Source organism: Garra rufa, chromosome 10, assembly GCF_049309525.1.
Source record: "Garra rufa chromosome 10, GarRuf1.0, whole genome shotgun sequence".
Lineage (NCBI taxonomy): Eukaryota > Metazoa > Chordata > Actinopteri > Cypriniformes > Cyprinidae > Garra > Garra rufa.
In genome coordinates, this window is record NC_133370.1 from 47872428 (window position 1) to 47895246 (window position 22819).

The 22819-nt window shown below is 35.5% G+C and overlaps 1 protein-coding gene across 2 annotated transcripts in view; it reads left to right on the top strand.

Moving 5' to 3' along the window:
* LOC141343722 (complement component C8 beta chain-like) overlaps nt 1-22819 on the top strand; it is a 70862-nt gene that overhangs the window by 25882 nt on the left and 22161 nt on the right. The window contains exons 4-15 of one of the 2 annotated variants that reach the window (XM_073848356.1): nt 3111-3209; nt 4580-4711; nt 4811-4930; nt 6901-6939; nt 8666-8731; nt 9178-9237; nt 10267-10323; nt 10745-10844; nt 12947-13462; nt 13545-13654; nt 13765-13868; nt 22509-22626. In XM_073848356.1, the coding sequence (XP_073704457.1) occupies nt 3111-3209; nt 4580-4711; nt 4811-4930; nt 6901-6939; nt 8666-8731; nt 9178-9237; nt 10267-10323; nt 10745-10844; nt 12947-13462; nt 13545-13654; nt 13765-13868; nt 22509-22626 (1521 nt within the window). Of the gene's footprint in view, nt 1-3110; nt 3210-4579; nt 4712-4810; nt 4931-6900; nt 6940-8665; nt 8732-9177; nt 9238-10266; nt 10324-10744; nt 10845-12946; nt 13463-13544; nt 13655-13764; nt 13869-20314; nt 20455-22508; nt 22627-22819 lie in introns of those variants that run through there. The other variant, XM_073848355.1, reaches the window with a different exon arrangement.

Consider the following 22819-nt stretch of genomic DNA (forward strand, 5'->3'; position numbering starts at 1 on the left):
GCCGTCTGGGTGAGGAGTTCTTCACTGATGCTCTGTCTCTGGGGCTCATCTAGTTGATGTGGTCTCTGCTGACATTCAGGGCTGTAGAGGTCGTCTCTAGGTGTTGATCCACCATCTGGTCTGGGTCTGGTGGCTACAGTGACCTTGGAATAAGAACAAAACAGGCTAATATTAGCGTGGATGACATTTTTCTTACGATGCAGGTGCTATGGGAAGTGTTCCTGGTTCCGGTTGACCCAATTAATGCAGCCTAACAATCCTTTAACGGATTTGGATTAAGTGTTAAGTGTAGGCCAGGTTAAAGAGATGTGTCTTTAATCTAGATTTAAACTGACAGGAGTGTGTCCGCCTCCCGAACAGTGTTAGGTAGATTGTTCCAGAATTTGATTCTGATATTTTAGATATTATCAAACTGCCAGATTTTTGAGAATGCAGCGGACGTGAGGGACTATAATGTGATAAGAGCTCAGGTACGGAGGACCTGAACCATTGAGGGCTTATTAAGTACTTAGCAAGATTTTTAAATCTTTAATAGGGAGCCAGTGCAGTGTTGACAGAACCGGGCTAATATGGTCATACTTTCTTGTTCTAGTAAGAACTCTAGCTGCTGCATTTTGGACCAGCTGGAGTTTATTAAGCATGCAGAGCAACCAATAAAGCATTACAATAATCTATCCTTGAGGTCATGAATGCATCAATTAATGTTTCAGCATTTCTGCGTAATTTCGATATATTTTTCAAATCAAAAAATATGGTTTTGCAAATGGTAGAAATATGCCTTCCGAACTAAAGATTGCTATTGAATAGCACACCTAGGTTCCTAACTGGTGAGGAAGAATTGACAGAGCAGCCATCGAGTATTAGACAGTGTTTTAGGTTATTACATGCAGAGGTTTTAAGTCCAATAATTAACACCTCTGTTTTTTCAGAATTTAGCAGTAAGAAGTTACTCGTCATCCGATTTTTTATTTCAACTATACATTCCATTTTTCAAATTGGTATGTTTCGCCGGGCCGTGAAGAAATAGTGAGCTGAGTATCATCAGCATAACAGTGAAAGCTAAGACCATGTTTCCTGATGATATCACCCAAGGGTAACATGTAAAGCGTAAAAAGTGATGGCCCTAGTACTGAGCCTTGAGGTGCTCCATACTGCACTAATGCCAACATAGTTTTCAAGTCTATTCAAAAGAATGTTGTGGTCAATACTGCACTGCAAAAAAGGCTTTTCTAGCTTAGATTTTTTTGTCTTGTTTCCAGACAAAATATCTACAAATTCTTAAATCAAGAAGGATTTTCTAGATGAGTAAAAATCCTTTTCTTGTTTTCAGAAAAAAACAAGTCAAAAGTAAGTGAGTTTTTGCTTAGAACAAGCAAAATAATCTGCCAATGGGGTAAGAAAAAACATCTTATTTCAAACAGACAAAACAAGATTATTTTTCTTACCGCATTGGCAGATTATTTTGCTTGTTTTAAGTAAAAATGCTCTTCATTTTGACTTTTTTTTTAAATTCAAGACAATAATTTTTACTTGTCTACAAAATGCTTCTTGATTTAAGAATTTTTAGATATTTTGGCTGGAAACAAGACAAAAAATCTAAGCTAGAAAAGCATTTCTTGCAGTGTGTCAAACGCAGCGCTAAGATCCAGCAGCCCTAATAGAGAGTTATAACCCTGATCGGATGATAAGAGCAGGGGCCTCATTTATAAAGACTTGCGTAGAAACCATCCTTGATTTTATCTAAGAACTTTTCTGATTTGATCGTAAGAGCGATTCAGAGAAACGAACGTACCACGAAATCCATGCGAACGCCAGTCATTCGGTTATAAATCACAAATGATCGTGGAATTGTGTGCAGCTGAATGTTCCGCCGTCGAAACGCCCCTGCTTCATTAATTAACATATAAAATGAGCTCATTCCTAAAGCAAAAACTCTGTGACAATGGCAAGTAAAAAGGAGCGCAAGAAATCAAATTATAGTGAGGCTGAACTATCTGCAATACCAGGCATTACCACAAGGAAACGGTCGTACACCAACCTGGAATCTGACGTGGAGATAAGTACTTTTCCACGTCAAAGACGGTTTTTATAAATCTGTACTTTGACGTGGATTTGATCGTACGAACACTCTAAGATCAAATCAGTGCGTAAGAAAGTTTTATAAATGAGGCCCCAGGTCATTTGTAACTTTTAACAAAACTTTTACTGTCTTTAACAAAACAGCAAAAAAAAAAAAAAAACAGCTATTTAAGTCAGCTGCAGTAAAGGCCTCAGCCAAGCATTACAAAGGAGAAAACCCAGTATTTGGTGATGTCTATGGGTTCCAGACTTCAGGCAGGCACTGCCTGCAAAGGATTCTCAACAAAATATCAAAATTTTACATTTTATTTATGATCATATGTGACCCTGGACCACAAAACCAGTCATAAAGGTCAATTTCTTGAAATTTTGATTTATACATAATCTGAAAGCAGAATAGATAAGCCTTCAATTGATGTGGTTTGTTAGGTTGTTAAGTTAGGACAATATTTGGCTGAGATGCAACTATTTGAAAATCTGGAATCTGAGGGTGCTAAAAAATCTAATTATATAGAGAAAATCGCCTTTAAGGTTGTCCAAATTAAGTTCTTAGCAATGCATATTACTAATAAAAAAAATACGTTTTGATATATTTATGGTGGGAAATTTACAAAATTCATGGAACACCTTTACTTAAAATCCTAATGAATTTTGGCAATAATATTGACCCATACAATGTATTTGTGGCTATTGCTACAAATACGTGCTACTTAAGACATTGGACAATGGTTTTGGGGTCCAGGGTTACATATTTATTTGTCCAACCATCCACACTTGAGTCTGAAAATAGAGGGACTGTATATAAAACGTTTGTCACTCCTAAGTATTTTACATTATAATTTTGTTCAACTACGTGAATTAAAGCTGAAAGTTGGTGGTTTCAAGGAGAGAATAGTTGAGCAAACATCTTCTTTCCAAACTATGCAGACATATTGCTAACAAAATGGGAATTTATCTTTACTGCTGATGTTTCCATTTGTGCTTGCTTTTAATTCTTCTTATCCTCATTTTTTTCTCTGTTTGTTGTGCAGGGAATTGCTGCTTCAGCGAGGTCGAAAGGGAACCACAAACAGAGAATTTTCTTGACTGTGTCTTTTGGTGGAATCAAGGTTTATGATGAGAGATCAGGGGTAAGAGTATTTTACATACGTTTTCTAGTTTTATTAGTTAAATCCTGGATCTGTTTAACTGTGATCCTCCTTGTTGTGTTGTGTTAAACACTACTTTGATTGTGAAATGTTTGAATGTCACAAAAATGTTAAATTGCTAAAATGTTCTTGTCTTTAAGTTAACTTCATTTTCACCTAAAATATAATATTATTTAAATATAATATATATAATATGATAATAAAATGAAATTTTATTTGAACACTAAATTTTAATATTCTTTTAACTTTAAAATGTCCATTTTTCTTAGTTTACTAAAAGGTTTCTTACAACATTCTACCCAGAGTGTAGATTTAATTAATGTGTAAAATCTTATGTTTTCTCTCAAAATTATAAGAACATTCATCAAGTAAAAATAACGTTCTGAGGACAAAGAAAGTTGCTCTAAGAGTATTTTCTCTCAACATCATGTGAATGTATATAAAATTACTTTAAGAATGTTTTGTCCTAACATTTCTTAATTTTTTAAAGGCCTAACAACATCAACACAGATGTTAGAGTATGTTTACATGACAACAATTGTGCTAAAAATGCGAGTAGTTGGCGGCGTTGTCATTTAAATGAACCACCAAAACGCATAACATTTTTCAGTTTTTATTAAAAAACGCTGTCATGTAAACACCCCCTTCTTATAACTACTTGAAAAGTTGAAATGTACATTTTCAGTAGAAAATCTGTTAAATTAATTACACAAACCTTATTTCTAGATAGGTTGGGACATTTCGGAAAATGCTACAAAAACAAGAATCTATAATTGTTAAATCCCTTTAACCGTTAGTTAACTGACAAAATTACAAAGAAAAGATCTCCACTGTTTTCACTGACCTGGTGAATTTAATTGTTTTAGTGTTATGCATGCAACACACCTCTGTGTTACATTATTTTTCATTTTAATTATGCTCATGTGGTTTGGCAACTGCAATGTTTGCCTATTCTTGCTTTATACAAAACCCAAGCATATACTGTTGTGTTACATACAGAATGATGCTTGGCATTGACACAGACAATGGCATTTCAAACACATGGGTTGCATTGTTGGCAAAGATCGATTTCCCTTTAGATTTTTGAATGCATGAGGCTGCAACATAACAAAATGTGAAAAAAAAAATTACAGGGTCAAAATACTTTCTGAATGCACTGTTTATGCTATTCACACAACATGTGCATAGAACAGACTCATTTGTACTATGAGAAAAGGCAATGGTTGGTGAGTTCATGAAAACAGACTACGCTAACAAGAATGGCTATTTGCTAAAATTAAAATATAAGCAAACAGCATGCAAAAATGGTACAATATGACTCATTTTGCCATATATAATGATGTGATCCTCAGGTTTTACAACACCATCACTCTGTACATGAAATCTCCTACATTGCCAAAGACACCAGGGACCATCGCGCCTTCGGCTACGTGTGCGGGAAAAAAGGCAACCACAAATTTGTGGCGATCAAGACCAGCCATTCGGTTAGTGTTCACACTTCTTAATATTCCTAACTTTAAACTGTTCTCATGCCGGTTAAAAGCTGCCACAATTTTCCTTTAACATCAGTTATCCTCTTGTAGGCAGAGCCAGTGATACTGGACCTGCGTGACCTTTTCACCCTCGTCTACGACATCAAACAGAGGGAGGAGTCTGAGAAAAAAGCTCAGAAGGACAAGCACTGTGAACAAGCCGTCTATCAGGTAAGAGCCAAACAAGAGTTTCTTCAAAAAAAATAAACTGGCAAAATGGTCACATTGTGCATGCGTTTCTACTGTCCAGATGCATCATACCAGACAGGGCTGCCAGAAATAGCCTATAAATCTCTCATAGAAAATAGAAAGCTCTGATAATGCAAGCAGGTGTTTTAAACAACTATTTCCTCTCAACTTACTGAGCCCCTCTCAAATGGATAATCCTGCCCCCAAGATAAATGTGAAAAGGGATTTTAATGATGAAATGGAATAGACAAATAACCCAATTGCCGGAAAATTCTTTGACAGAAATACAGGTGAAAAAAATAAATAAAACGAGGGATCACATATGCAAAATAACATGATCATTAAACATTAAACAGCATATTAAACTGCCTAACATTACCGAATGACTGTGAAGCTTTGAATATGTTGACTGAAGCAATCAACTGCATCTATCTTTTGATAATCAATCTGTATCTGATTCGGAAGTACTAGTAGTAGTATTCAACTGTTAATAAAAAAGAATGCATGAAACTAGAACAAAACAGTCTTTCGACATTGAACGTTCAGATACAACAACATATTCTGGGGGCCATGAAAAATTTGTGGAAACAATCAAAAATGCTGGTGGTGGCTAGCAACTTTTTTATAAATGCTGGTGGGAAAGAGTTAAAAAAAATCACAATTGCCAAGTACATTGGCTTTCCAGCATTAATATTAGGTTAGTATAGCAGCTTTTTCTGCTAAGGACATTTATTTAACATTTTGACTGGCAAAGTTGACAAATTAGCCTAAATTGCTTTGAACTTCCTGTGCTAAAAGTGTGATGAAATTTTTACATTTGTTCACATTTGGGGGCTATATAATCGGTCAGTTAGATGATTATTTCACTTTATTGTTATTGCTTGTCATTTATGTATTATGGCTGTTCTAACTTACCATAAGTTATAAATAACTTACCATAAAAATGCACAGTTCGTGAAGCAGTAGCAATGATTGTGTGCTTTTTTGGTGGTGGTATAACAGTAACTTATCTGTATTCATGGTAAAATTGTGTATCTAAGATATTTATAATTGGTGGCCTAAAACGTGTTTATATGATGTACACTTAGTCAGTTTTTTTTAATAAGTTAGCCAGTTTTGTGAAAATGTAACTGCATGTTAGCCTAAAAAAGTAACTGATGTTAGCCTAGGTACTTTTCTTTTAGATTTCTATAGTAATATTATTCAACGCTCTGCCATCTGTTGCTCTGGAGGTTTTAGTTTCAAAAACTCTTTTCGGTAATTGTTTCTCATGGGGACATAAGTCATTTTTACCATTTACAGGGGGCAGTCTGTGATTTTATTGCTGTCCGAATCCAGAATGTCGGTGTTGTAAAAATCCAAGGTTTTGAGTTTACAAGAAGAAATTTATTCAAATTCAATGTTTAAATTCTTTATGACCTCTGCTGAACACCGTACAGTAATTGTTGTACTTCGCTGTAATTTGCATGTGCATCTATTTCTGAAATGCTGGAAAGTATTTACAAGAACAATATTTCTTAACTGCTCCACTACAGCAAGTGGGAGCAAAAAGAGAAAAAAAGCAGGTAATCTTTAGCATGGCAGAAGCAGATATGCAATACAATTTTAAAATGTTTTTCATAAATTTAACACTCATAAATAACATTCATAATGACTGGCCACTTGGCCAGCAGGTTTCCGGGATTGTAGGATCACAGAACTGTGAATAAATCGGCATCCACATCCATGAGTTTTATCAGAGGAGCCATGTACATTTATTTTTACAAACATTTCACATGAGAAACAATTACCATCCAAACAGGGCTATAGCTTTAGTAAAGAGTTTTCTGTTTTGAACATAAGAGTGCTTCATTTCTGATGATTCTCGGTTTCATGTTTCTTTTGGTTTGCTCTAATTTCGTCTTCAAAAATACACTGCTAATAATGTCTGTTTTTCTTAATGGCTGACACAGACGATCCTGGAAGATGAGATTGATGATCCAGTGTATCAGGTGAGAGTTTGTCAATCTCATTTACCATAAACGTAACCTGATTTTACTAAGAACTGACCTTTTTATGATTTTATTATCATTTAACTCCTCCATTTAAGTGTTGTTGATATTTTTTGCAGTCGATGCTCACAGAACTTCTGTTGACCATTCAGTTCATTGATCTGCAGTCATGTTTTGTGGTTCTGTCTGTATGTTCAATGGAGAGTCCTAAACAGCCCTTCTGGATCTACTCTGATATGTTGAACCCAGTGCTCTCTCGCTCACACTGAATACAGACAACTTTAACCATCAGTTTTATCTCCAATTAGAATCCCTAAGATGGAAGCTCTCAAAATACCTTGGTTTTATTGCTCATTCATACCTTGGAGACAACATAACACTTTGAGAGCTGTTGGATTGCTGTTCATTTCACACTTAGACAACAGTCTGTCATTGCAATGTCATTTATAGCCAAAACACATTTCACACTTCAGGACTTGGATCACAGACAGATCTAGATATTTAACCTGCGACATGTCTCTTGGGCATAAGCGATGCATTGGTGCTTCTCACAGATCTTAGCAAAGGCTCATGTACACTACCGTTTAAAAGGGTCAGTAATATGTTTTTACGTTTTAGTGTCCTCTGCTCACCAAGGCTTCAAGTATTTAATCAAAAAATACAGCAAGAACAGTAATATTGTAAAATATTATTACAGTTTATACCCATTTTCTATGTGAATAAGTAGTAAAATGTAATCTATTGCTGTTATCAAAGCTACGTTTTGAGCATTATTCCAGTCTTCGGTGTCAGTGATCCTTCAGAAATCAAAACAAAAAAAATCTGTTCCTTTTAACATTTTATTTATAAGCATACTAGAATAGAAAATTATTTTAAATTGTAATATTTCACATTATTACAGTTTTTTACTGTGTTTTTGAACAAATACAGCTATGATGAGCAGAGGACACTTCTTTTAAAAACAATCTTACTGATCCCAAACTTTTAAACTCCAGATAAAATATACATAAAACACTTTACAATAAGGTTCATTAGTTAAACATTAGTTAATGTATTAACTAACATGAACTAACCATGAGCAATACATTTGTTAATGTATTTACTAATCTTTATTAACGTTAGTTAACGGAAATACAGTTGTTCATTGTTTGTTCATGTTAGTTCACACTGCATTAACTAATGTTAACAAAATTTTAATAATGCATTAGTAAATGTTGAAATTAACATTAACAAAGATTAATAAATGCTGTATAAGTCCAGTTCATCATTAGTTCATGTTAACTAATATGGTTAACTAATGTTAACTAATGAACCTTATTGTAAAGTGTTACCGATATGATTAATACATTAAGAGTACAGAGATTAAAAAAAATGAAAATCATATCTTAGATCATTTGATTTTTTTTTTAAATCAAGACTTCTGATTGCAGACTTTGGTATTTCTGAAAAAGTGAGCCTTTTACTGAGATCTTTCTTTTGTAAGAAGCACCAGACCTAAGAGTAACATTTGCTGGCCACTTAATCAACTAACAACTGAGAAATTAATAACATAACATTGTTGATTTTCTATTATGTGAAAACAAAAAGGGTCTTTCTAGAGTTCTTACTGTTAAAACATACAAAAATTACATAAACATACAAAATATTCAGCAGTGACTGTTCTTAGTGACTTGTCTGATTGGTTCCATATGGGGCCTTTCTCATTTTCTTTCCCAACTCCTTGTAGTACATTGTGTTTGAAGCCGGACACGAGCCCCTCCGTGGCCACCAATCAGAGGAGAGCGTTTACCAGGTACTTCCTTGAGCCACTGCCCTTTTCGCCCACATTTAGTATCAGAAAGAAAGGGGAATCTATAAATAGTCTTCCTATGGTATCGACTCCCCATATTAAGCATTTAGTTAGTTTACAAAGTACACTCCTTAAAAAAAAAGGTTTTTTATTGTCATCAATGGTTCTACGAAGAACGTTGAACATCCATGTAGCCTTTCAAATGCAGAAAAGGTCCTTTATAGTTGAAAAATGTTCTTCAAAACGGTTCTTTTAAGAACTGTTCACTGAAAGGTTCTTTGGGGAGCCAAATATGGTTTTTCTATGGCATCACTGCAAAAACACTCTTTTGGAACCTCTATTTTTAAGAGTGTATGGTACTCAAGCATATTTAAATACATATTATGCAGTGCACATATATTGAAATATTACTGAAGCATAGACTTGTGTTAACTTACTATAATTTTTAGGTCCCCACAAGTCATCAGAAAGATGGGATCTATGACGTTCCAAAACAACATCTAATGACTGTAGGTTCTCTCATGTCTCAAACATTCGCTCAACCTTCCCTCAAACAAACCTCTCAAGGTTCTTCCTCCTTCTTGCATTAGAAAATCAAACGTTTTTGGAGTCCCATAGCAAATTGAAAGTGATCAATGCACTCGAAATATTTCTGTTTTGTTACAAATCTTTCAGTATTAGTTAAGGAAGTGATTTATATGAGGAAAATGGTTGAGGGGAAAATCAAACAGAGGTTTGTTTTAGGGGTTCACCTCTAGTATGGATGTACAGCATGGGTTTAGAAAAAGCTAATGTGACAATTGCAATGCATCAATGACAAGGACATTTTTTAACCAAAAAAAATAATGATTGGCTCTGCCTAAAGCTTGTTATTTATAAGAACCTTACTAAAAAAAACGAAAGATCAGCATGCATTGCAAAACCCCAGACAGATCTATAGAAGCCAGAACAGAGCATTTCTTTCACCATGTTAAATGATTGTTTATCAGTCCATTTCACAGAGTGTTATTGCTTGTCTGTTCATTCAGTCGGAGCCTATCGAGTGCTTGGAGCTTTACTCACATTAATATCAGTCTCCCAGCTGCAATGTTTGCTCACATGTGCCAAACATTGATTTTGCTTTTCTTCTGGTGTGATTTTCTAGCTTTTCTATAAAACATGACTGTCTTTGTTTTGTTTTTTCCTTTGGCATACACATTGGATTCTGGTTAAATGGTCATACATTTAAGTTATCATCCACCTCCATGCTTGTACCTTTTGTTTTGTTAATGTTTGTCACCCTATTCCCTTCACTTATTAGTGTAATTGACGTGTCATTATGTCCTCATCTGGTAACCTCTATAGCATGTGTAGTAGCCAACTACTATATTTTCACTGTTGAAGCATTATTTAATTGTCAGGCCCACTGATAGATCCATAACTATTCCATTGTGGGCTGCTTTTCTCAATGAACACAGAAAAAAGTAATCATCTGTGTTGGGGAATGTCTTCCAGTATGGCATTATATCTTCTTTATCTTTCTCCTCCCTGTTTTGCAGAATATAAACCAGTTTGATATTTTCGGTGACATGGCAACCCCCCCAGACATTCATTCTGTAAGTAAACCTCAAGATGAACAGTGTGGTCACTCTTACTTTAATTGCAAACCATTACTGAAATTATTCTACATAAAACAGACCTGCACAAAAATAATTATATGACAGTAAATAAATTGAAAAACCAATTTTTCCAGCCAAAATATCTAAAAATTCTTAAATCAAGAAGGATTTTCTAGACGAGTAAAAATAAATTTTTTCTTACCCCATTGGCAGATTATTTTGCTTGTTTTAAGAAAAAATAACTTAATTTTGGCATGTTTTTTCTGAAAACAAGAAAATAATTTTTACTCGTCTAGAAAATCCTTCTTGATTTAAGAATTTTTAGATATTTTGGCTGGAAACGAGACAAAAAATCTAAGTAAGAAAAGCATTTTTTGCAGTGTTTATAGATTCATATATTTCATCAATGTTGTCACAGATGCCAGCATCGCCTGCTACCACACTGGATCCTGGAAGAAGGCGACGTCAGCATCGCCCAGAACTCTTCACCCATTTTAGCCCACCAGCTGTTCCCTCAGGTAACACACAGCAATTGCCTGAGAGTAGCTTTTTAATCAAAGTTCAGTTTTTTACATAGTTTTTAAAATGAATGCTATTAGTCAAACTTACTCTAAAGCCCAAAGTATACTTAGGTTTTTACATGTTCACAAGGGTCAGTGTACAGTGTCACTGGAATAGTATGCGCTTATTGTATGCGCACCACCCAATTTTTGTAACCGTACATACTTTGTATGCGCAGGTCGCATATGCGCATTTAATTTTTTTTGTAGTAATCAGTTGTTCCACAAGGTGGCAACACTGTCCCGGGCTGTTATTTCATAGTACAAAACTAAAGAGACAGATCAACAACAACAGATGGCCACATTGACAAGTGCTTGTGAGCTATTTAGGACAGACCAATTTCATACACACTCCAACTATGTCGTCACTAAAATTCACCCACAGATACGTCATACTAGAATTCTGTTCCGTCTGTTAGAAGCCTCTGTGAGGATGTTGAGCAACCCCTGTGGTCGGTGTCAGCTGGTAGCCCAACTAAAGAAAACCCACTGGAGGCTTGCAGGACCTTCCGCACCCTAAATCAGTGAAAACATCCTGCAGAGTTTAGCTCCAAACCTGAAAAAACCTCACCTTCCTGTTGCTCTAGGAATTCTGAAGACCTTGATTAGCTTGTTTAGACATGTTTGATTAAGGTTGGAGCTAAACTCTGCAGGACAGTGGCACTCCAAGACCGGCATTGCCCATTCATACCCTAAATAATAGGGCTTCCAGCCATTTGTCCCATTCCTATTGGAAACTGAGCGATGAACTGCTCCATGACCACTGACTTTCTTGCAGTAATCAGTTGTTCCACAAGGTGGCAACACTGTCCCAGGCTGTTATTTCATATTAGAAAACTAAAGAGACAGAAGAACAACAACAGTTGGCCGCATTGACAAGCGTGTTTGAGTGAGAGAGTATGAGAAAGCTCTGCTTTGGTTTAAAAGAGTTCAAAACTATTTGCTATTGGTCATAACTTACTGCTCTAAATCCCTTAACACCTGAATTTAAATAGCTGTATATAAAAAAAATATTTTATGTGTGTTTTTGCCTTTAAGTAGATGGTAAATAATGTTGAGATTATCAATTTCACTTTTGCACAACAAAACCCTTTTTTAACTTATTTATTTATATAAGGCAAGTTGTGCTAAGATAAAAATATTTACCTGCTTATTGTGTGCTTACACACTCGACGTAATGAGGTGAAATGTGACCCTGGACCACAAAACCAGTCTTAAGTCGCTGGGGTATATTTGTAGCAATAGCCAAAAATACATTGTATGGGTCAAAATTATTGATTTTTCTTTTATGCCAAAAATCATTAGTAAATTAAGTAAAGATCATGTTCCATGAAGATTTTTTGTAAAATTCCTATTATAAATATATCAAAATGTAATTTTTTATTAGTAATATGCATTGTTAAGAACTTAATTTGGACAACTTTAAAGGTGATTTTCTCAGTATTTTGAATTTTTTGCACCCTCAGATTCCAGATTTTCAAATAGTTGTATCTCGGCCAAATATTGCCGTTTCCTAACAAACCATACATTAATTGAAAGCTTATTTATTGAGCTTTCAGATGACGAATACATCTCAGTTTTGTCAAATTTAATCTTATGACTGGTTTTGTGGTCCAGGGTCACAAATATGTGTGACAAGTATTTTTGAAGTTATTGTAATATTTAGCTTTGTATCATATTAGCGACAGTAGGCCATAAGGTTCAAACTTTCCCGACTTATATCCATAATTTCGCGACCTTAGTAATCCTTGTGCGTAAACAGGAAATAAGTCTGTCACTTTCCGGTCCCACTAGAAACAAGTGCTTGTCGAAGGTTCCTAGGTCCATAGCGAATATGCACTAACCGGCATTGGGGGAATGCAGACGCTATCTCGACTGGTTGATTGAGTCAAACGGTTTGTCGCATATTTATGACAGTAGGCGTTAAGGGGTTAAATAGAGCAGACACTGGACATGCGTGAAGTTTTCTAGAGTGCATAACAACATCAAAGCGTTCAACATCGCTAGCATATGTGTACAAAATGTATTCTTTGGGTTGAAGGGTTGTTTTTGTTTCTTAGGTTATATGACCATGGGGGCTATCCAGGCTGCTCACTGGACCCAACAGTCGTTTGCTACCCAGGGTGCTCCAATGGCTTTTGGGGTTCAGGGACCATTGCAGGTGGCCCAGATGCTTCCTGGAGGCCAGCCTGTGATCTGGGGTCAGGCTAACCTCTTTCACTCTCCAGCCACTGGCCAACAGCAATGGGCGTTTGTACCAGCCCAGACAGTTGGCATGGGGGCGCATCCAATTCCAGCCGCGGTGCTTCAAGGTCTGGTCCCTATAGCTGCCATGCGCCCCCAATCCTGTGAACCTCCCGAGACTTCGTCAAACATTATGAGCCCTCAGCACTTTGTAGATTCTACCCTACAGCAAAGTGGATCTAAGGACGCCCTAAACAAGGACCTTCAGGAGGAAGCAATAGCTCTTCATATCAGCACAAGTAAACAGGACATGGACTGCAGTGATGAGCTTGATCTTTCACAGCTGAGGTTGACTTCAGGGTCATCAATATCACCATCCCCAACTAATTCTTGTGAGTTAAACCACTACGGCCAAATGTTGAGGTTTATCATGTGACTGGCATTATTCCCATTCATTTGATTTCCATTGCATAGGTGCTACTCCTGGTCCAGAGCAGGAAACCATGTCCCCAGCAGCTGACCACTCCATAGAGTCATCGCTCCTGACTTCAAAAGACAGCTTAGTCAATGTGCCAGAGGCTTTGGTAATGGCTGTTCGTCACACTGTAGCTGTTTATTAGCACAGCTATGATTTGCGTTTTACTGAAGTCTGTTTCAGTTTTTCACCAATAATCCTATTCTCCATGTCTTACAGGAGGCCTGTGCTCAAAATCTCAGCACTGATGAGATACCACCAGATGCTCAGATAAACCTTCCAGACTCTTCACAGCTGGATGTCCAAAGAGAGATGGCTTCTGGGTTGGTTTTCTCTACTTCTCACTTCCTTTTTCAAGATTGTATGTCAGGGGTTTCCAATTCTGCTCCTGGAGGGTCACTATCTTGCAGAGTTTAGCTTAAATCCTAATTACACACACTTCTAAATACATTAAGTGTGTCACGGCAGGTTGAAGCTAAACTCTGCAGGACACTGGCCCCCCAGGAACAGGACTGGAACCTATTCTACATCACAGCATATGTTGTATGTCACATGCTGAGACTTCATCTGTCGCAGTAGTACAAGGAGTGTTAGCTGGGGTTTCCCAGATCCAAGATTCCTTCTCTGTTTCTGTTGCTAAAGATAATTCACAGATGTTCAGTGAAGCCTGGAATAATCCCAAAGCTGTGCCTCGGTTCCCTTCTGATTTCTGGAGTTTTGCCAAAATACAATATACTTCAGAAACAGACATCAGTGGTATGGTAGCATGAAATGCTGACACTAGCATCCCTGGGCCCCCGTAGGTGACTGAGTACCTGAGGTGTCCCCAGAAGGAGTGTGAAAAGACTGATAATTAAGTGTGTCGGATCTAAAAAATTGAGCTCTGATAAAATCTAGTGCAGCGAAGAAGCCATTGTCCGGGCCATTCCATGGAAAGTGGTGAATCCTGAAGACTAGGTCTCTGTCCCAAATGGCACACTTCATGTGCACTTGCACTCTTGTGGGCTTACAATGGCCGCCACATATGCATATCTGTTAGGGTATCACACCGTAGGGTGTCCCCTTTTTAGCTTTCAGAAGGGTGCTCACAAGGTCCCCCTTTTTTGGGGCCACTATGCATCCTCAATGCACACTTCTGCCGATCCCACACTGCTCCATGGCAGCTCCATGGCAGACTTCTTCTCGATAGTCAAAGCCTCATTTGCATCACGAATGTTATGGAAGTAATCTATAGACTAATTCTATACACACTAGCAACATATTTGGCACACTAGTGTTTCTATGTTGTCGCTGATACTCACTAGACACATCATACTAGAATTATTTTCCATCCATTAAAGGTCCATCCTCCAAAACTTCTCTAAGAAGGTTGCACAGCTCTTATGGTCACTGTCCGTAGAGTAGCTCAAACAGGGAAAACCCTCTAAAGGTTTGCAGGACCTTCTGAACCCTACATAATAGAGGTTACATCCATTCATCCCATTCTTTTCAGAAGCCAAACAGTGAACTGCTTCACGACTACCAGACTGCTCTGCCAGTAACCACCAATGGCAGGCATCATCAAGCTGCTTGGCCATTATGAATGGCTAAAATTCTCTCCCAGCTTGACTGACTGGAAAAGCTCATTTGGGATGTGGTCGACCCGCTGCAGGATGGCCCGCTTAAGGTTGTCTCAAGCCAGTAGGTACTGCACGGTTAGCTGTTGGGCTCATGGTCAGTGTACATAGAGTAGCTCAAAAGGGAAAACCCCACTGGAGGCTTGCAGGACCTTCTGCACCCTAAATAATAAAGGTTCCAGCCATTCGTCCTATTCCTTCCAGAATCTGAGCGGTGAACTGCTCCAAGACTGCCAGATTAATAGTTTCCTTGATGTCATGTGGCTCTGCCAGTAACCACCAATGGCAGGCATCATCGAGCTGCTAGGCCATTATGAATGGCTAACAGATGTTTGGTGGAGTCCAGGTACAGTCTTAACCATCTAAGCAAGAGGTGAAGATTCCATAGTAATCCTATCCCCCTTATGTTACGGCATTGTAGCAAGGTCTATGTCAGGGTTCATCAAATCCTGCCCTGGAGGGCCAATGCCCTGTAGAGTCCAACCCTAATGAAACACACATTAGCAAGCTCATCAAGGTCTTCAGGAAAAGTAAAGGATGTGTTGTGTGGCCACGTACGGTGGCCCATACTCGGAATTTGTGCTCTGCATTTAACCCATCCAAGTGCACACACATACAGTAGTGAACACACACACACCATGACCAATGGGTAACCACATTGCTGCAGCTCCCGGGGGTTCGGTGCCTTGCTCAAGGGTCTCACCTCAGTCATGGTATTAAAGGTGGAAGAAAGTGCTTATCATTCACTCCCCCTGCCAGACCTGAGACTCGAACCCACAACCTATGGGTCATGTCTAAATCTCTAACCATTAGGCCACAACTCCCTCCAGGGATCTCATTTTCTAGGAACCCTAGATGCCCTCCCGGTTCAGATTTGAGGAACCCTGGTCTAAGCTGTAGGATGGAGAGGTCAGAGCTGGTGCAAGGCACAACAAAATCAGCATCTCCGCAGATCAGAACACTATTGGGAATTGGGCTTGCTCCTTGCTCCTTTCCAGACAGGCCTTCGACTTATATTCTCTTTCTTACATCTGAAACAAGGCTATTACCACTAAGAGCTGACCTCAAAGGCGAAAGGCCAGATTTAGTATCTGAACACAACCACAATACAACTTTGTGTTTGGCTTCACTTGTCACCCAGAGCTGAGGTGTTCCATGCAAGAGAAAAGTCAGTAATCTGACCTTGTTTATATTTAGTCTTGACAATAGGTAGCAGAATGGCATCGCTCAGGTAAGACCGTGATGGCAGTCATTGTTTGATTTCAAAGACCTACCGTTAACGAGGTCTTCAGAAACATTTTGAGTTGTGATATCACAAAATGGTTAATGCTGAGCTTATTATATTAATATGGTTATGCATAAATTAACAACTTTTGACAAAATCAACTCAGTACACAGTAATTTACTGAAACTGGCAAAATGGGGGAAAACACAAAAACTAGCAGATTTAAAAAGGATTTTGACAAATCAGTGATTCTTGGGAATTTGGATAAAACAGGCTTTAATTTTCAAAAAAAAAATGTGTTTAATTACACCATCTGAATGTATATTATTATAGACCAAGGTCTTAGCTTTTCAGCAATGTACTGGTGTCACCTCCCCATTTTGTATTTTTTTCATAAAATAGGCGTTTTACTTTTTAGCGTTTTACAACGTTTACTTTTTGCTTAAATCAAACAAAAAATGTTTTTTATTTAACAAATGTATTTTTGTATTAAAAGAGACTATTACTTTAATAACTCAGCAGCACTGACAAAATATATTGTAGGCCCCTATGCATATTTATTTAAAAAAATTAAAACTCCCTCTGACGGTGGTGACAGTGGCCTCATTACAACATAAAATTCCAAAATGTATACCACTCAAGTCAACAGCTTCTTGTTTAACAACTTTATTTAACTATTTGGTCCAACAAATAACAATCCTGAGCACTGTGATCAAATATTTTTCAAATATTTCAACATCGTCAGACAGAAAACCTGACGGTGGTGACAAAAACCTACTATTTCCCATGATATGCATTAGTTGTTCACATTAGCCATCTTGTTTCCACTCTGTTGCTAGCTACTTCAGACTTGTTTTTAAAAAGTATACATTTATGTCATTATCAAATCTAATATTATATATACAAAAGAGACGGTGTTGACATGTTATGGTTGCCACAGTAGCAGTGTCCAAAAATATGAACAAGTTTAAGAGAAAATAGCAAATTTACAGGAGCTTGGCTGATCTTGAAGCATGCAGTAGAGCTGAAGATTTGATAATGTGGTCCTCAGGAATGCAGTTGACCTTGTAGTTGCCTGATTTTATTGCTTTTTATAAATATCTGACGGTGGTGACTAATATGTGGGACACATTTTGTGCAACCAAAAATAATTGTAAATATTATTCAAAACACAGTGTTTGTAATTTTTGATACATATTACAATGTACTCTTTCTTATAGTAAAATTATTATTCAATTAAATGATTACTTTTTGCTTTTTTAATCAAGCTGAAATGATTATCTCCTATCTGAGGACAAGTGATTTTTTAGGCAATGGGCCAGATTTGATAATTAAATTAATACAAAATTAAAAGAAAACTATAAAAGAACCTTACATATGTGCAACTGACCCTCTGATTATAATCTTGATTCTTTTGATTTATGAAAATGTTCTTCATTTCCAACAGAATGAGCACTTTTCTTGTTGGGACATGTTTTTGCCAAATTTTCAAGAATCAGTGAAATGTCACACTTTTGTCTCTCATGTCCATAAAATGCAGTATTTCTCACCTCTACTTCTTTAATTCTTAGGAAGAATCAGTCTCAACATACAGAAGAGCACTGAGAGAATCCAGAAATCACCATAATACAGATGGGACTAATCGCTGTGCTGAGCTCTGTGGGACATTTCACAAGCTCTAATGAATAATAACAGAGAAAGTAAAATCTATTTTAATAAATGAAGTGCACCTTTAGTTTGCAATGGCTGTCTACCAGTAGCCACTATATAAACTACTTAAAAAAATTAAATATTTTTTCTGGAAGATAATACTAAACTGTCACAATATGAGAAATTGGGACAGTGAAATTAAAGTTAAACGGTGATGGACATTTGATGAATACGAAGATTTGACATTTCTAATGCTGTGAAACTGTGTGGTTGCTTTCTACATTTGGAGAAGCCAAAAACATTGGTTGGAATTATGTTGCTTTTTTTTCTCTTGGAAGAAATTGTACTGAATGTTGACATTGTGATGAGCCTTTTCTTAAAGAAAGGAAGACTTTCAATGACCATCTGCATGGCTTTTTATTCATTTTTTGAAAAGCAACCCACTTTTAGATTTTGTAAAATGACATATGATGATTATTAAAAAAAATAACATTTTAAATAATTTTCAAATGATGTGTGTATTATGATACTGTCAATGTTATGTTTTTAACTGGCAAAATTGTATTTGTTGACTTTTAAGTCTCTGCTCTGGAGCTTTTATTATAATATCTGCTTTACAGTGTTGCAAGCTCAGTGTGGTTCATAAGCAATACTGTAAACTGTATACATGCATATCGTTTCAGGGTTGATGTTTGTTTTACTGGCATTATTTTGCATCCTCTGTGAAACTCTCAAAATAGAAGGTCCATATCAAGGGCTACAATGTTCACTGAGATGAAGCAGTGTTGTAAAAAAAAGCAGTTCAAAATGACACTTTGTTAATTTTCTTACAAAAATGTCTGTTTTTTTTTTGTTTGTTTGCTTGTTTGTTTTTTATTGAAGTAATTTTCTCAAGTGATTATAATTTTAAAAAAGTTAAAGTGCCGTTTTTTATTATTTCCTATTCTGTAATAATCAGAATTTTAATTTTGCCTTATTTATCAAGTAAAAAAAGAAAGAGAAATCAATGAGAAATCCAGACGACTAACAGCAAATCAACTGAAATAAAGCATTTTATTAAGAATAAGGTATTATTTGCATCGAACATAATAGATTCTGCCATATATGCTTTAGGATTGAATATCCTGTCATCATTTTAAGTGTTTTTTTTTTTTTTTTTTTTTTTTTTTTTACAACATAGGACATTTTTTCTGTTGCAAAGGTTACTTGTTACGGCAACAAAATTACATTCATGTTCAGTCATAAGTAGAGATGGCACTTATTCATCACATGCTTAATAAATTGCATTCACTGTCTGAGAAAAAAGGAGTGAAGTCTTTTTACTTCTTTTTACTAAAATAATGAGGCATTTTTCTTCTGCTGTATACAATTTTGATGGTTTTGTATGCAAACTAATTTCTATTTTATTTCTATGTAGTTACACAGTTAAAGCTACACTATGCAACTTTTGGCCCTCTTGTGGTTGAAGTATAAAACTGCTAGATATTTGCAGTGGAATTAGCTGAGTTCTGGTTAACAGGGTCCCTAAGAGAAATTTACCGGTCACAATTTAAAGGTCACTTTATTTGACAAAATGCATTCATTCAGAAACATGCTGCAATATCCTAACATACTGGACTACTGCAGAGTTGTACATATTAAAGAGTTTGAGATTTGATAACACCATAAACTCCATATTTTTATTTAATTTACATTTTGAAACATGAATTAAAATGGCAAAAAACACTTAATGCATTTGGTAAGAAAGATTAAGTGGTTCATTAAGTATTGCATATGAGATGTAAGGTATGTAACCAATCATAAAAAATAAATAAAAATATAAATATGCAAATTTAAAAAAAAAGTCATTACTCAAGTCAGTAAATAGAAATAAGACTATTAATGTTTAACTGAGAGTCCAATGGTTACATTGAATGCAACTCAAAACAAACATTTTCCATTGATTTTCTGTTCACTTTGATGCGACTCACTTACGAGAAATAAAGACTCCAAATAACACATTCTGGAAAAACCCGAATGCCTTTAGGCTTCATGAAAGACAAACATACCAGAATACATTAGATGTTATGTTTTAAAAAATGTTACTAAACTACTTATGTCTCAAAATATTTGGTTGGTAGTTTTTATTGCCAAAATAAAAAAGGCTATTATCAAAAATGAAATGTTCTCTAATACAAGTATTTTATTTGTCCACAACTAACCTTGTTTTTGTTTTTGTTGGTTGTTTCTAAAAGTGAATGTACTGCATATGGCTGTTGTCACAGATGAGGGGAGGGGTTGTCGGGCAGGTTAAGGGTTTAAGGTCTATTACTGTGTTATCCAGTCTACTGGTCTAGATTTCCCTAACATTATAATGCACAGTTTTCCACGAGCAAATTCAGCTTACAATGAGGCTATACTTTGTCTCTGCATTATATGGTAAGTGTTTTATGACCTTTATGCAGTGCATTTGTTGGTTTCCAGTGTTTAAAATAAATGTTCTGTTTTGAATGCGACACTTTTCAATTTGTCAGTGCTCACCCTACACTCTCAGAAAAAAAGGTACAAAACTGTACTTTTTAGGCTACAAGTAACATCAGGGTATGATTTTGTACCTCTAACTGAACATTTAAAACATGTTTTGGGTACATAATTGTACCCTAAGGACCTATTGTGTACCTTTAAAGGTACCATTATATGTTTTGTTCCCCTAGGTACAAAATTGTACCTCTGCGGTACCTTTTTATCTGACAGTGTATACATATATATACATACATACATTAAATGTAAGTAAAGTGTCTACTTTTAAGGTTTCAAATAGGTTTTTGGAGAAATATGTAATAAATATATAATAAAATGTCCCAATCTGGTTGAAATAATGCTACATTGTCATTCAGTGTGACACAATATTTATGTAAACATTCAAACTTGTACTTGTGATTCTGACTTGTGCATATTAAAAATATAAAAAGAATAATAATTTTAAATTAGTAAAACAATTCTTACTGACAAATGGGCAAAACCTAGGATAGTGGCAAATTTTAAAAATGTAGAATTACAGCTAATTAAAAGTAATTGGTCGTTTATTATATCATAATTTTTTTTGTAAATATGACTTACAAGATTGTTACACTAAATTGCATTTTAGTGGGTGTCTTCTGTAAATTAGGGGAAGAATGAATGATTTTTTTTTTTTTTGCTCAGAAAAACAAAAACAAAAATGCAATTAAATTAAACATTTTTTTTCAAAAACAACATTTTAAAGCAGTATTACACACATTGTTTTTATGCTTAAACCCTTATTCATCTTTGACCCATATATATATATATATATGTGTGTGTGTGTATATATATATATATATATAATATATATATATATATATAATATACAGTATATCATGTATTGCTCCTCAAGGTTTTTATCAGTATGCTGTAGCATTTTTAAACCCATAATTAAAGATACATAAATAATGCAAATGCCATTCATTTTAAAATAATATAGCACAAACATTTATTTCAATCAAAATATTTCACAAAATGCCAGGTACATATTAAAATAAATAAAAGAATAAGGGAGCATGTTAAATTTTGTTTTAAATGAGTAAAAAAATCTTACTGACAAAATGGGCAAAACCTAGGATTAGTGGCAAATTTTAAAAATGTAAAATTACAGCTGATTAGTATTGGTGGCAAAAGTAATTAGTCTTTTAATATGTCACAATTTTTTTTATGCCTGACAAGATTGTTACAATGAATTACATTTTAGTGGGTGTCTTCTGTTTATTTTTTGCTCAGAAAAACAAAAATGCAATTAAATTAAACAGATTTTTTTTTATCATTATTATTGTATTATTTTTGCAAAAACATCAATTTAAAGTGTTACACATTGTTTTTTTATGCTTAAACCCTTTTTCATCTTTGAACCATATGTATAGTATACAGTATACATACATCATGTATTGCTCCTTAAGGTTTTTATCAGTATGCTGTAGCATTTTTAAAGCCATCAATTATACAAATGCCATTCATTTAACATCCTTTTCAATCAAAATATTTCACAAAATGGCAGGCTTCAAAATATGAAGCAATAATATATTGTAAAAAATAATATCTTGAATACTTGATCAAACACTTTGGTTGTTAAACTTTTAACTTTTTGCACAATGTTTATTGCTAATGTAATGAAAACGAAACAATGTAATATATAAAATATTGTTAATATAATGAGAACTTGAAACAAATTGGTTAAAAACAATAAAAGCAACTATAGAACATAATGCAAATGAAAAAGTATCTATGAAAAGTGAAGTTTGTTTTTATTACTGCATCAGCTGCCACAAGGTTTGATATTTTCAAGTCAAGTGTGACTTTCTTAAAGTCTTCCATCTAAAAACCTTTACTTGCACCACTCTAAGGGCCTGAATCTGAGTTCTGCAAATCATTATAAGTTCCCTTATATATTGCGTTCACAAACAGCATAAATCTGCTTCCAGCTGTGCTGTAGTGCTTTGTCGTTCAGAAGACAAGACCGCCGTACCTAAACCCCCTGTGGACTGTTCTCCGTCTGAATGGTCCTCATGGACGCGCTGTGACCCCTGCCATAAGAAGAGGGTGAGAATACTGTTCTATATACTGCTCATTTATGTTTGTGTAGTATGTTTATTAAGATGATTGAGAACCAATCCATTTCAGTTGCCTTTGACTTACATTATATATTTTTTGTTCTTACAGTAGAAAAAAATTTACTGAAAAAAAAATTATTTTCTTACTTAGATTTTCTGTCGTTTCCAGCCAAAATATCTAA